The sequence below is a fragment of the Sitophilus oryzae genome, unplaced genomic scaffold (assembly GCF_002938485.1).
Source record: "Sitophilus oryzae breed Bouriz unplaced genomic scaffold, Soryzae_2.0 scaffold_575_pilon_pilon, whole genome shotgun sequence".
Taxonomy (NCBI): domain Eukaryota; kingdom Metazoa; phylum Arthropoda; class Insecta; order Coleoptera; family Curculionidae; genus Sitophilus; species Sitophilus oryzae.
The window spans coordinates 1,088,074-1,103,114 of record NW_022147168.1 but is presented as its reverse complement, the minus strand read 5'-3'; the positions used below and the strand labels follow the sequence as shown (position 1 = coordinate 1,103,114).

Below are 15,041 nucleotides of genomic sequence, written 5' to 3'. Positions count from 1 at the left end.
CGACTACCATATTTATAGCATATTTATAGCAAGTAAGTACAGACTATCTAAAGTAAATACCTAATATAGTTTTGATTTCAGGACAGTTATTGTATTTTTAATTTTTTTTTTAAAGCTGAAAATCTTTGAAATTATCGAAATACGTTTACTCATATCTCAGGATCATGTAAAGTTATCTCAAAGGAAGCTCAAAATGCAATAATATACAGGGTGTTCCATTAAAAAAAATCATCCGTGTGAGTGAACTGCACACTTTTCTGAGCCACCCTGTAGAGGTTAAAATATTTTCCTGAAATACATCTTAGTACATACTTTAGGTTTGCACTTAAACAAATTCCTAACTTTTTTATTGCCGGACCCTGTATATTAAGAACTGATACATAATTAGAACATAATTACAGTTTTTAAATTTGTCTTATTAATATAGATTACAAAATATTATTTGTTTAGATATAATACATCGAATTTAATGTGAATAGTTTTAGTTTGATATACTACATTAAACGATGCAACATGAAGGACTTTAATTTTAATAAATAAAAAAAAACTTAGAAAAAATATTAAAGGTTTAGCGGGTTTTGGTGTGTTGACTATTGTGTTATAAGCAATTAATTAAATGCAGTTTGATAAATTCGGTGTATGTGAATTTTCTACACTATAATACGTACATAGTGTCTCTAAAGATATGTGCAGATGCTTGATACTTTAAAAACGAATTAAAATATTTGCACTATCGCTTAAAAATCCATCTCACATATTTCAAAAAAGAGTAAGCATCACTCTAATGAGCGAAAATTAATAGAAATTCTAGCTAAGTAGCTCCAAAATAAAATGGCGCAAAAATAAAACATTAGTTAATACACCAAAACACTTTACTTTTGCTCCGGACGCGCGCTTCGCTAACTATATTAGCATCATCATCAGTGCGCGTCCAGTGTAAAATTAAAGTGTTTTGTTGCATTGCAGTAAACTAGTGTTTTATTTTGCATATTATCTTTTATTAAAAAGGAAGGACTTGTCCTGACTGACATCTCAACCTTCCACATATCAGTGATATACAGGGTGTAATTTGCACTTCAATAAATGACACCACGTGCGAAAATAAAAGAATAGTTCTTATGAATTGAGTTATTTAGTAGTTAGGTATAAATAAAATAATATTAAGTATTGTTTATTAGTAAGAACAGTGGCAAACCATTTCTTTTTTGAAGTTTCTCGCAATTTCTTTCTCTTAGAGAATACACTATACAGTAATTTCAGCTTATCAGGAGTCTTATCACATAAAGTTCTATGATTTTTTCTGTAAAAAGGTATTCTTCATTTAGTTCAAAATCGCAAAAGTTATTAATACAACGGTCATTTTGGCATTGCTGAAATCATTCATGCTAAGTAAAAGTTTAAAAGGTAACTATAGTTCGTCCATCGAGAGGATACATAACAGTGACAGTTGTGTCTTTATTGCATTATCGTAACAACCGCTTTTCAAAGTTGCACACAAACTGAATTTCTTCAATGAAAAATTTGGTGAGATTTGCACACTCTATCCTTATGGAAAGTACCCTTTTAAAACTAAACTTTCAAACTTGAATAAACAGAATACAGGGTGTTTTCAAAGTTGAGTCATTGATTTTAACAGCATGTAGAACTCCTCAAAAGAAATTGATACGCCAAAAATCACCTATATAAAAGTTGCATAATAAGGGAGTTGTAGGTCTTTTTAGTAATAATAATAATAATAAATAATAAATAATGTTTATTGTGCAAATGTAAAAAAGTACAAATAAAAATAATAATTATTTTTTTAAATTAAAAACATTCATTATCGGTAAGATGTTTCCATTTTTACAAAAATTGTTCAAAATTGTCACCATTTGTCCTATTAATGTATATTCTTGCTCAGCGTACCCACGACTCCTGACAGGTCTCAAAAATAAAATCCGGATGTCCGCGAATAACATCAAAAGCATTTACTAGCATTAATAACATCACAAGCATTATTATGCGGTCTTGAAGTTCTTCCGCAGTATTTACTTCTCCATCATGGTACACCAACTGTTTTAAATAACCCCACAGAAAAAAATCACAAGGCGTTAGGTCCGGGAAGCGTGCAGGAAACGAGTCCATTCCTCCCTATCCATCTATTCGAAAACTGTTCATTCAAATATTCACGAACTCCTCTTCTGAAATGCGGTGGAGCTCCGTCATGTAGAAACCACATATCCTGCCTAACATTTATTGGAACATCTTCTAATAATTCTAGCAGATTGTGTCGAAGAAAATCTAAATAATTGTCACCGGTTACCCGAGGTGGAAAAAAGTAGTCCAATAAGCATGCCATTTACTACACCAGCCCAAATATTTAATGAAAATCTATGTTGGAAATTAGATCTTCTTACGGCATGCGGATTTTCTACTGCCCAAACATGATTGTTGTGAAAATTGAGTACACCATTTCGTGTAAATGTGGCTTCGTCTGTAGCTAAAATTATTTTCGTAAAATCTTCATTGCTGTTCAACCGCTGTTGTAAAAACCACTGGCAAAATTCAACTCTTCTAGGATGATCTTCAGGTTGTAATGCTTTTACCCGTTGATAATGATAGGGATAATATTGTTCCTATCGTATTGTTTTCCACACTTTACTATGAGAAACATCGACTTGAGTTGCTATGGCTCTGGTACTTATTGTTGGGTGATCTTCCACCATTTCCAAAATAGTTTCCTCAATTTCTACCATTTCAGTTATCATCAGTATCCTATCTCACGAAGTCGAATAAATAAATATACAAACATCCGTGGAGCCAGATGATTTTTTAATATTATGTCCACTATTCGTTGTTTCCACAAACGTGGGCCATTTTTCCGTACAAAAAAATATCAAGGAAATGAAAGTGATACGCACTAAACGCTTGATACCAATATTTAACCGAAAATCGTTCTCAAAACCATAAAAAAAATCAGCCATACCTATATAAGTAAAACTTAGTAGTAATATTTAACGCTACGTTTTTACTTGGCAGTGGCCAGGAATAAATCTGCGGATAAATAGTTTTTGTATTTGTGTTAGTTTTAAAATTTTGAAATTCTTTTTTATTTCTTTTAATATGCAACTTTTATGTAGGTGATTTTTGGTATATCGACTTCATCTTTTGACGAGTTCTACAAGCTGTTAAAATAAATGACTCAACTTTGAAAACACCCTGTATATTATGTTAATCTACCGCTTCAAGGGCTGTAACTGTCAGGAAGCAGTTAAGAGCTCATAGGATTTATTTTTATTTTCACAGTATCATCCACTGAAGTCCTGTACTCATTATTTACACCCTGTATATCAATTATGAAAATGATATTATTTTAAAATGTTTGTATATCAATTGATTCATCTATCATGCACTAAAATAAATATGATGGTTTTGAATGACGTATCGCTAAATAAAAGTCAATCCATCTGTATTTACACATTACCTGAGTGGTGTTTGGGTGTAGGCCATATTTGCAACAAATATCGAAGAACACTAATCGGCTGTTGGTACTCCAAGTCGTGGGACTTCGCAGAAGTTGGTGTCATCGTATCTCCAGAATGTAGCATCAGTGGAGGAGCTAACGCTGTTGCCAGGTTTTGGGCATTCATTTTGTTCCTGTCGGACGCCGACACGACTAGCGCTAAATGATCCATCAAGAAAATAAGCGTAGCCTGAAACATTTTTCGTTTATTTAAGAGTAGAAGGCAAAGTTGATTAACTAAAAAAATATTTTTGAAATACATTGCCTTTACTTGTAAAAGTTTTTCAAGATAATATACAGGGTGAGTCTTAAAACCTAGAAACACGAGCTTTTTCGGAATTTTTTTTGAAAATTTGGTATTTTTAAAAATTTAGTATCTCGTTATTATGGCAACATAATTAGTAGATTAAATTTACAAAAAAGAAAACCGAGAAAAAATCCAGTTGTTCTTAACTATGATCAAAAAATTTAAATTTTCAAAGCCAAATAACCAGGCAAATAACTCAGTTATTTTGGAGTTATTTGAAAAACGGTGAAGAGAAAATATGTTTCATTAATCGAGATCTACCAGCCCTGGAAATATATGCACTTATTTAAGATTCACCCTTTATAGCTCCTCACATCTCATACAAGAGATAAACTTTTTTTTGATAAACTTTTGATATCGTGATTATCGCTTTGGTTCAAGGCTCGGTTCGAACTAAAAACTAGACTGTGGATAGAAACCTAGACTGTTGATAGGAATGTATTTTGTGGTAGCCGCTACATTACGATAAAAAGTAGTAAAATATACGTATATGCAAAAGAAAAGAATTAATCGTTTCCGTTTTAGGTAGATATAAATATATTATGCAGATTTTTAGCCGACCATACCAACAGGTATGGTAGGCTATTAAGATTGACAAAATTTTTTTTTTTTAATTTCAGTCAAAATGAGTTATTTGGGTCATAAATGACAATACAAAATATTTTCATTGTATCTGTCTGTCTGTCTGTCTGTCTGTCTATCCGTCTGTCCGTATGTAACACGATAACTCAGATGGAAAAGAAATACTGCCATCATAGGAAGTGAAATATCTGGGAATAACCCTGAACAGTAAACCTCTCTGGAACAGACATATTAAGAACATTACCAGAAAGGCTCTCATGATATGCAGAAGACTGGCGGGAAATGATTACCTATGGAGCAGTTGCTTGGTATACAAAACTAGGGCAAAACCTCTGCAAAGTACAAAGGTTGGCATATATGTATGTTGTCATGGTGTCTGTCTGTCTCTCTGTCCGTCTGTCTGTCCGTCTGTAACACGATAACTCAAAAACCGCTGAACCGATTTTAACTAAATTTGGCACAAAATACTGTGGCACCGAGAATCTGGCTATTAGTTTTTGGTAGTGGGGGGGGGTTGGTAAGGGGGTATGGGAGGGGGTTAAAAATTTTAAAAAATCGTGACTCCATAATTACAGTAGCTAGCGAAACGCGGTTTTTAATTTAAGATTAGGAATAATATTTGCAACAAAAATCCAAAAGTCGCAGTTTTTGAGATAAAAAAAAATTGGAAAAAATCCTTTACTTTGAAACTAAAAGAACTGCCTACCAACTTTTTATTAACATATTTTAGTATGGGCAGCTATACGTGCCTCCCGGCGCCAATTTTTTTTTTATTTGCTTGCGTCGACCCGGGGACATATGCTTCTTTAAACGTTAAGTATTTTTTGTCGATTAGTGATATATGTGTAGGAGTAAAGAGCTACAAGAGGTTTGTGGTCGTGAATTCTAAACTCAGTGGAATTTTACATTTTTAAAATTTCTCTATGGTGCCCGGTGGCGTAAAGGTACAGCTCTCGTCTACCAACCTAAAGATTGTGGGTTCGAATCCAAAATCGAAAATCGTTTGGGTACCTGAGTTGACATGGGGTCGACTCAGCCTTAAAATGAGTACTTGGGATTTACAATCCTGAGGTAATATATGAGGTAATAGGCGGTAGATACATATTGCTAGCCACATTACCTTCCTTGTATACCGAACGACTCTAGCATGGCAAGCTGTACCTTGCTACTCCCTTATTAACCCGCTTGTTAACCGCTCTACCTTTACGGGATCTATCATTATTAAAATTTCTTTAGCGATAAGTATATTCCGATTTTGTAGTAGCGTACTCTTAGAAATATAAAGACATAACTTACCCTATTTATTCTTGGCAAACAGTCCAAAATTGAAAACATCAACTTGGCATTGCCTTCAGGATCGTCTGGTAAACAAACGCCCAAAGCATCCACCATCATTTGATAGAGACATTTGGTAAACAGTGGTTCTGGTAATTCCCTTAAATAATCCTTTAGTACTCCAGTAATTACGTTGATGTCAGGTACGTTATCCGGACTTAGATCTACCGAACGACTATTCCTCTCGAATGCTTCTCTGAGAATGCGTTTCTTGGTGGCCGATCCGCATAGACGATATAATCCTTTAAAAATAAAATGTAATTGTATATAAATGAATTCCTGGGCATTTAAGAAGAAAAGGGAAACCTTTTGAAATTGAACTTTAATCTCTGTATATAGCACTTTATACCGTATGATCGAAACAAAATTTCGTCAAAGATGCCTGGAAAATGACAATCGACGATAACTTTGGCAAGGTAACGTCATTTACTAAAAATTAACATAAAACTTGTCAAAAATTAGCACTGATTATAGAAATATTTAAAAAAATAGAACGTTTCCAGACATACAAACCGATTTCCAAAAATATTTTTTCTCGAGTTTTAAATTACACCGAGTTAAACATTAGATTTACTCAAATTAAAATAAACTACCATCTTCTTAAGGCCAACTGGCAATAAGCACCATTAAAATATAAAGAGTACGGGCCAAGTAAATGACGTCTATAGGGCTTGACCGCGCCTAAATTATTATTGATTGTTATTTCTGAACCGTCTTAGACGCCGTTTTTTTTTGGATCATATATTATATTCTTATATTAATGGTTTCCTAATATTTATAATTATGTAGTACTTCGTAGTACTTTTATTAAACCCTTTCTATTACAGAATTAGTATTAAATAAAAAATGATTTTCAGGGTTAGGCAATAGTGCGTCGGGCATCTGTAGCTCCTATAAAAAACTTGGGAATTTTGTTTTAAATTCCTATTTAAGTACAAACCTAAAGCATGTACTAGTATGCATTTCAAGAAAATATTTTAACTTCTATAGGATGGCTTAAAAAAGTGTGAGTGAATCGAGATTATTTTTCTGGAAAACTCTGTATATTATTGCATTTTTGGCTTCCTTTCAAATAACTTTACATGATCCTAAGATATGAGTAAATATATTTCGTCTATGACAGTTTCAGAGATATTAATAAATAAATAAGATATATACTATATTTTTCAGCTTTTCTCAAAAAAAATATTAAAAATACAAGAACTGTCCTAAAATGAAAACTATATTAGGTATTTACTTTAGATAGTCTGTACTTACTTTGCTATAAATATGGTAATCGTAAATCATACAGAATGTTCAAAATTCTACATCAAACTTGGTGAAACATAAAATATTTTTTTTTCGTTTTTTTAACACCCTGTATATTATTTTTTAATAGAAGGGGAATTAAAATATGAACATTTTTTGTATTTAGAGTATTTCAAAATTTTTAGCGGTTTCGCAGATATTCGCAGTTTTATATTTCATATGGCATTTTCCATAGTAAATTTTTATCAAAGCCAATGATTTTTCTCTCGTATTTTACCGTTGAAAGAGCCATATAAAATAATACTGTATTCATCTGCGAAACCATTAAAAAATACTTTAAATGCAAAAAATGTTCATTTTTTAACCCTCCATCTAATAAAAAATAATATACAGGGTGTTACATTTAAAAAGGAAACAAAGAAAAATTATATTATATTTTAGAAAGTTTGGCGTACAATTTTCACCCTGTATGATGTAAGATTACGATATTTATAGCAAAGTAATTACAGACCATCTAAAGTAAATGCCCAATATAGTTTTGATTTCAGGATAATTCTTGTACTATTTGTAATAATTTTTGCAATTTAAGCATGGTTAAGAAATACATATTTTTTATTTATTTGCTAATATCTCTGAAACTAACGAAATACATTTATAAGTGATATATTCTCGGGAAGCGGTCTGTAAAAAATACTCATATCTTAGGATTATGTAAAGTGACCAGAAAGGAAACCAAAAATGTAAGAATGTTCCATTTAAAAAAAGCATCCCGACCCACTCACGCTTTTTTAAGCCACCATGTAGAAGTTAAAATATTTTCCTGAAATACAACCTAGTACATAGTTTAAGTTTGCACTTAAATAAAATTTCCAAGTTCTTCATTCTAGGAGCTACATATACAGATGCCCGACGCACTACTGCCGGACCCTGTATAATTTATGTATTATATTTTTAGTAAAATGTGAATCCCAATTTATAAAAAAGAAAAAAACATGCTTTTGTACTTTAGACCAAGTTTAGACAAGCTATTACCATGACATGCATATAAATTATTTGACATGTCTATTTTTCTCTTGTCACTTCTCTTTAAACCGAAGTTACAATTAACTTATTTTAAATGAGAAATCCGGGTCATTTCTATGTATATCGAAAGGTTTTTTTTGCTAGATTCTGAGTAATAAGTATCTAATCAATCATTCGTATTCGAATTAATTCATCATTCGAATTTGAGTTTGATAAAATAGAATATTTGTGTCTTACATAAATTAGAAGATTAATTTTTAGATAAATATACCTATCTGAAAGACACTTCGATCAACATGAGACAAAAAAAACTCAATAAAATTGCCTTACCTATGATATCAAGACCGCGTCTTTCTACTTCCTCTACACAACGTTTTACAATAATAGGAATGCTGTGCTGACTTCCAGTCACCAATCCAGTCGCTACACCTCCCGGAACACCGCCAGTCTTATTTTCTCGATTAACCACACTTTCTAAATCGACTCCGAATAATGGAGTAGTTCTTGATAATGTTAAGGTAGTTAAAGCTCTTCGTCGATACAGATTTTGGGAGTCCGTATATCTCAGTCTCAAGTACAGAGTACCTAAAAATATTTTAATTACAATAGTTTTAGAAATGAATAATATGTTTTCAATAGTTTGCATTATAATCAATGGGCATTTATACTATTTGAAGTTAGTTCATATATTTGTTTTTGTTGAAATGTAAAAGTATAATGCTGACTACACATTTAACTCTTATTTTAGGATATCAAATGTTTACTTTTGTTATGGTGACGGCCTATAGGATGACGTAATCTGTGTCAGCGTTTTTTAACAGAGAGTTTGGTATAGTTTAAGTTAGTTTAGTTCAGTCGTCTTTAAGCAACTTTACTCTAAAGAGAAGTTTATAATAAAGTCATTTTTGTTAATCACGAGTTGTTATTTTATTTTGTTTCACTGACCACGCAAATTCAACAACAGTTTTTTTTAATATTTTAAAAAGAAAAATGTCAGTAGAATTTGTTATAGCTGATGCAATGATTATAGTAATGGGAATACAGTAACATCAAGAAAATTATAATTTTTCCCTCACAGCTTCAACCTTTGGTGGTTTTATATGTACACAAGTGACCAAAAATTGTGATTTAGGTAAACGTGCGTATCTCAGTCTTCGAGAGTACCTAAAAGATTTGTATAAAATCGTTTAGCAGTTGATAAAATATACATATTTGAAATTTAAACCATTCCCAATTGGCATTTTGTTGATTTAACTAGTTTTTAATTTATAGCGAAACTAGGTCTATTCATAATTATGAAATTAAATATCTTGTTGTATCTATTCGCAACTTCTTATCTGTACTTTGTTGAAAATAAAGCTAATTTGATTAGTAATTGTTTAATATAATTAATTATGGGGATGTAGTAAGAGTAAAATAAAATTTAAAAAGAAAATTCTGTTGTTAAATCATCGTAGACTTAATACGAATTGGGCTAGACATGGATTTACATCGATTATTATTTTAGCAAGGAGCAATTATTATCTTTCTTATCTGTATTTGTTGAAAATAAAGCTAATTTGTTTAGTAGTTGTAGTGTGTTAGTATAATTAATTATGGGGATGTAGTAGGAGCTAAATAACAATTTAAACAACAAATTTTTTTGTTGAAGCGTCGGAGAATCCTATCCATACGAATTGTGCTAAACATGGATTTAAATCGATTATTATTTTAGCAAGGAGCAATTATTATTATCTTTCTTATCTGTACTTTATTGAAAATAAAGCTATTTTGTTTAGTATAATTAATTATGGGGATGAAGTAGGAATTAAATAACATTCTAAAAAACATTCAACCAAATTCTGCTGTGGAAGCATCAGAGAATCATATCCATACGAATTGTGCTAAACATGTTTTTATTTATATCGATGATTATTTTAGCAAGGAGAAATTGTATGCTCTAAAATAGTAATAAACAATATATTATGTGCATTTTAATTTACTATTTAAAATAATATTTTTTTCATAAAATATTAATGATTTAATGATAAGAAAAAAATATATATAAATTATAAAAAACTCCCAAATACGTCAATATTGACGCATACATAAATTAATTAATCTTTAATATACACGTACACCGTCCGCAGTTTACCTCATCAATCAACATCAGACTAATTAGGAATTTATGACTTATGATTTACTCTATTATTTGGCCACGGCCAACTGCTGAAGGTGTTCCAGTAACAGTCGAAAAGTTAATTAATAATAATCAGCCTTAACTTCCGTTTAATTTTACAGCCTCGCGAAAAAAATATTTAGATCAAAAAACAATACTTTCTGCTCTGAACTCGATTTTAATTTTTAACCAAATTTCAGGAGATTTATGGAGAAATCTAGCGAGGCTACAAAACAGTTGGTACCAAAAAACTAATCAAGATGGTATCAAAAAAAATGCTTTTTTTAATGAAATCAGAATAATTAATTAGCCTCCATAAACGAAGGCCTTATGATTGCTTAATTTTATTACATTGTAAGTAAATGTATAGCCTTTTTAACCTTCATGTAAACCATATAACTAGTAAGGCACAAACTACTGAAAAGTCTATACTGTTCTTACGTTAGATCAGTCTTGGCGAAGGCGTTGGCTTGTCGGGTGTGGTCTCCTTGCTATAGCAGATATATTCAACAAATTACACAAAGAGAGTACAGAGAAAGTTAGTAAGTAGTTCTAAGATGGGTGGGTATTAGGGGTGGGGACGTTGTGTATGAGTATGTGCTCAGGTCGATTGGTCTGATTATAGAGATATGGTCTTTTAGAGAGAGAACGAGATACTGCACGGTGTGATTGACTGTTCCGAATTGTTGTCTATGATAAATATATCTGAATCACACAGGGCTTTGAGGGAATTCGATTTATTTGATGTTCCTTTACATAGAACTAATTATAGTCTATCGTCTTCTTTAACACGCTTTTCGGTGACAGCAGATGTATTGGTCAGGGCTACTGACATTGCTTTTTTTAATTACTCATTTTGATGGCTCAAAAATAAGTAAAATTCTGTGATATACAGGGTGGTCCGAACTGTATTCCGGAAACTTCGGCAGTATATTCTGCAGGTAAAAATAAGTAAGAAAGTACGTATAAATGTATATCCTAAAATTCTTAGTTTCAGAGATACAGGATGTAGAAGTTTCATTTTTATTTCGATTTTTTCAAAATAATTTCTGAAATAACGTCAATATTTGGATGAAAATTGGTGTCTGGGAGTTTTTTGACATGAGAAATTTGATTTTGATGTCAACATGACTTCTACTAGTAGAGGGCGCCACCTACGTGTGTTTTAACTGTTTTGAAGCGTAATAACTTTTTGTCCGTACCTGTATAAAACTACCGAGCAAAAAAATATACATCTCTGTTTTTTACGTAAAAAATATATCTTTGTAAAAATCGCTACGAGCAACCGTTCTTAAGATATTTAGAATGGAAATAGTAAATACATCATTATTAACGAAAAATAAACACGTTGAGTAGATAGTTATTTCACTGAAATAATAAATTTGTGAAATTTTTATTTTTTTAAATTAATCATAAATTTTTCTGCAAAAAATGATGATAAAACAGTTTTTGTTGAACATTTGGAACAAAAATATTTCAAATTTATGATTTGAGTAATAACTATTTAGTCAACATGTTTAATTTATGTCAATGATTTCTTTTCCAAATATCCTCGAAAACCATTACTTGTAGCGGTTTTTACCAAGAGACCTCTTTCACGTAAAAAACGTTGTAAATGTATATTTTTTTACTCGTAGTTTTATATAGGTACAGACGAAAAGTTATTACTCTTCAAACCAGTTAAAAAATATGTAGGTGGCTCCCTCTACTAGTAAGAGTCATATTGACAACAAAATCTAATTTCTCATGTCAAAAAACTACCAGACACCAATTTTCATCCAAATATTGACGTTACTTCAGAAATTATTTGGAAAAAACGAAATAAAAATAAAATTTCTACACCCTGTATCTCCGAAACTAAGCATTTTAGGACATACATTTATACGGACTTTTTTACTTATTTTAATCTGCAGAATATGTTGCCGAAGTTTCCGGAATACAATTCGAACCACCCTGTATATTGTTTTAATAAAAACGAAAAAGATTTTAAATAAGAAACTTTTTTTGTTTTTCTCCGTTAATATATATTTATTTATTTTTTTATATCATTAAAATATTTTATTGCTGTTTGTTATGCTGCCAAAGAAATAAAATTTAAAAAAAAGTCCGGTAAAAATAATACAGGCAGCAATTGTAGCTCCTTATATGGTAACCTCAATAACCTCATATATGGATATATAAAACGTTTAAACAAAAGTGGGAGAAAGACGCTAGTCTTTTTAGTTATTTACCTCTAGGTTCGATTTTAAGTGCCAGCTGGTGAATTGGGCCGGACTTGAGCAAAGTGGGAAGGTATACGGATCCTTTGTAGCAGAGCTTGTGTCTGTATTGAGGGTCCCAAGAGTAAATTAACAAATCCAATTCCCTGTTGTTGACTAGGTCCAATTCGAAGCTTTCATCCCAATCGAAGACTAAATCGCCAGTTCTCACCTGAAGAAAATAATGGTAACGGTTATATATTTACGGAGGTAAAAAGACGTTGAATTTTAGATAGTTTTCACTTATTTACTATTGAAAAGTTATTAAAATATATAACGCAAAATTTCATAATGTAAATATGAATATAGCATATCTATAAAGAAAGAAAAAAAAACGAAAATGTTTACATTTGAAATGCCATTTTTTCATGGAATAACTTTTAGATGAAGGTTTTATATTTTAGCTCTGATAATATATTTATATTTTTAGTTTTATATTCTGCTCAAGATAATTTAAATGTATTTTCGTTTTTTTTATACAGAACCAATTTTTATATATGTATATAGAGTGCAAAAAAAATTGTCAGTAACAATCTATTGTAATTCATCTTTTTATTACGTTAGAAGATATAAATACCAGGGGAGAACCAACTCAAATATTGATGTAGGGACGACCCTTCGGGGTTATGTTTTTAGGAATTAAATTATTTACAAAAAAACAAGTAAACAGGTTAATTTTTCCAAAGAAATTAATGTTTGCTATAGTCAGAGCTATAGCAAACTTTGTTAAAAAAGTTGTTATAGTATAGAAATTTTAAATTTTGATAAAATTTGATTTCGAGAGAGTGAAAAAGAAAAGAATGATGCCTATATGTCTACATTGCCTATATGAAAATATGTTAAAGAAATCTGACAAAGGGTTTTAAATAAGCGTGTAAGTATATAAAAATACTTGCTATTTGCCTGTATAAATATATATAAAAATATATGTTAATAAATTTGTTTTATCTTTTATTAATTCTATTGTTTTATATATTTTTTTAATTCAATCTAGTTGTCTTATTTGTATTTACATGTTTTTTTCTTTTAATATTTTATTCATTGTCAATTTAAAATTTAAACTAAATTTAGATCCCATAAACACATAGGAAAAAAAGTAAGTTTGGATTCAGTTATTTTTAGAGCCTTGGGGAAGATAATATTATGATCATTGTTAGTTCCCAGTAGTTAGTACGCAATCGTGGGTGTCGACTTTATTGTCGCTTCTTCAGGCACTATAGAAGAAGCAATTTTTTAAAAATATCAAAAGGAAATCAAGTAGCCACTTCCCCAAAACATATATTAATCCAAATGCCTACAAACATTCCTGGCGATTCCAACCACCAACACTAAGACACATACAGACAGAACAGAAACTTGGGATATTTTTGCCACCATTGTACACCGATAATTTTTTGTTTCCTTTACCAATAATTTATTTCCCCGTGTTTCGGGAAATTTGAAAAAAAAAACGAAATACGGGGAAAGAAATTAGAAGTTTCTGTTCGTTCGTCTTTATGTGTCTTAGTGTTGGCGGTTGGAATCGCCATGAATGATTGTAGGCATTTGGATTAATATATGTTTTGGGTAAGTGGCTACTTGATATTCTATTGATATTTTTAAAAAATTACTTCTCCTATAATGCCTGAAGAAGCGACAATAAAGTCGCGAAACGTCGCAAAAACAAAAATTGTTTCCTTTCGAGCCTTCACAAACACCCACGATTTTTTTTCTGCGGGAGATAATATATTTGTCGAAACGTCGACCAAGGACTAAATAAAAAACTTGAGATTTATTTTGACCCACATCCAAATAAATAAACACAATTTTAATTAAATTATCTGTTTGTTAATTCCACTATTTGCTAAACAGTCTGTTTTATAAACTAGAACTCTTAAAAATAAAATAAAGAGAACATTCTTTTTCCTGATGTGATTATTTTCGAAAGATAAAATCCAATTTTCTTACTCCACATAGTTTCCAGGTTTAACTATTAATTACTAGTAATAGTCCAGTAAATGAAGGTTAAAACCACTGCTTAATTCGTCTACCAGGACCTTTCAGGCGGATTGTGTACCTTTTGGGGAGTAGTTTTAGCGGAAAAAATTGGGAAAAACACCGAGCTTTGGCCGCGAAAATAGCCCCAAATGACCCAAATATCAGATTTTCGCAAATATCTGCCAAAATATGCAATTTACAATTTTTTTTCTTGAAATAAAAGATGAATGCTCAGGTATTTTCTACGTAAAAATAGTAGTTTTCGAGATATTCCGCCTCGAAATCCCTGAATTTTCTTTCCAAGTCTTAACGCCCCGAAGATAGATTTCATATAAGCGTATCATTAATTGATAATTTATAAATTGTTTAATAACTCGCCTAAAATTTAATATTTTTTAATGATTCAAAATTCATTTAAAAGGTAGAATCAACAACTATCACATTTTCGAACTTGTTTGAATTTTCTCATGTTTTACGCTAATAAAAAAACCATATAAATATTCCTCCCAAAATTTCCAGATTTTTACAAACTTATTATACAAAGCTTATTTGTCAATATTTTAACAGTTGTTTTCAGAGTATCTTTAAGCAACTCAGAAAATTTGAAGTTTTATTTAATCACATTTTAATAAAAAATAACTATTCGTGGTT

The 15,041-nt window shown here is 30.8% G+C and overlaps 1 protein-coding gene across 6 annotated transcripts in view; it reads right to left on the bottom strand.

The window, feature by feature from the left end:
- The window catches only part of LOC115887457 (rho GTPase-activating protein 100F), a 225,640-nt gene that overhangs the window by 15,783 nt on the left and 194,816 nt on the right, over positions 1 to 15,041 (bottom strand). For all 6 annotated transcript variants that reach the window (XM_030906887.1, XM_030906888.1, XM_030906892.1 and 3 more), the window contains 4 exons: positions 12,387 to 12,585; positions 8,328 to 8,582; positions 5,688 to 5,968; positions 3,464 to 3,692 (listed from right to left, as the gene is read on the bottom strand). In XM_030906887.1, coding sequence (XP_030762747.1) covers positions 3,464 to 3,692; positions 5,688 to 5,968; positions 8,328 to 8,582; positions 12,387 to 12,585 — 964 coding nt within the window. The remainder of the gene's footprint in view (positions 1 to 3,463; positions 3,693 to 5,687; positions 5,969 to 8,327; positions 8,583 to 12,386; positions 12,586 to 15,041) is intronic.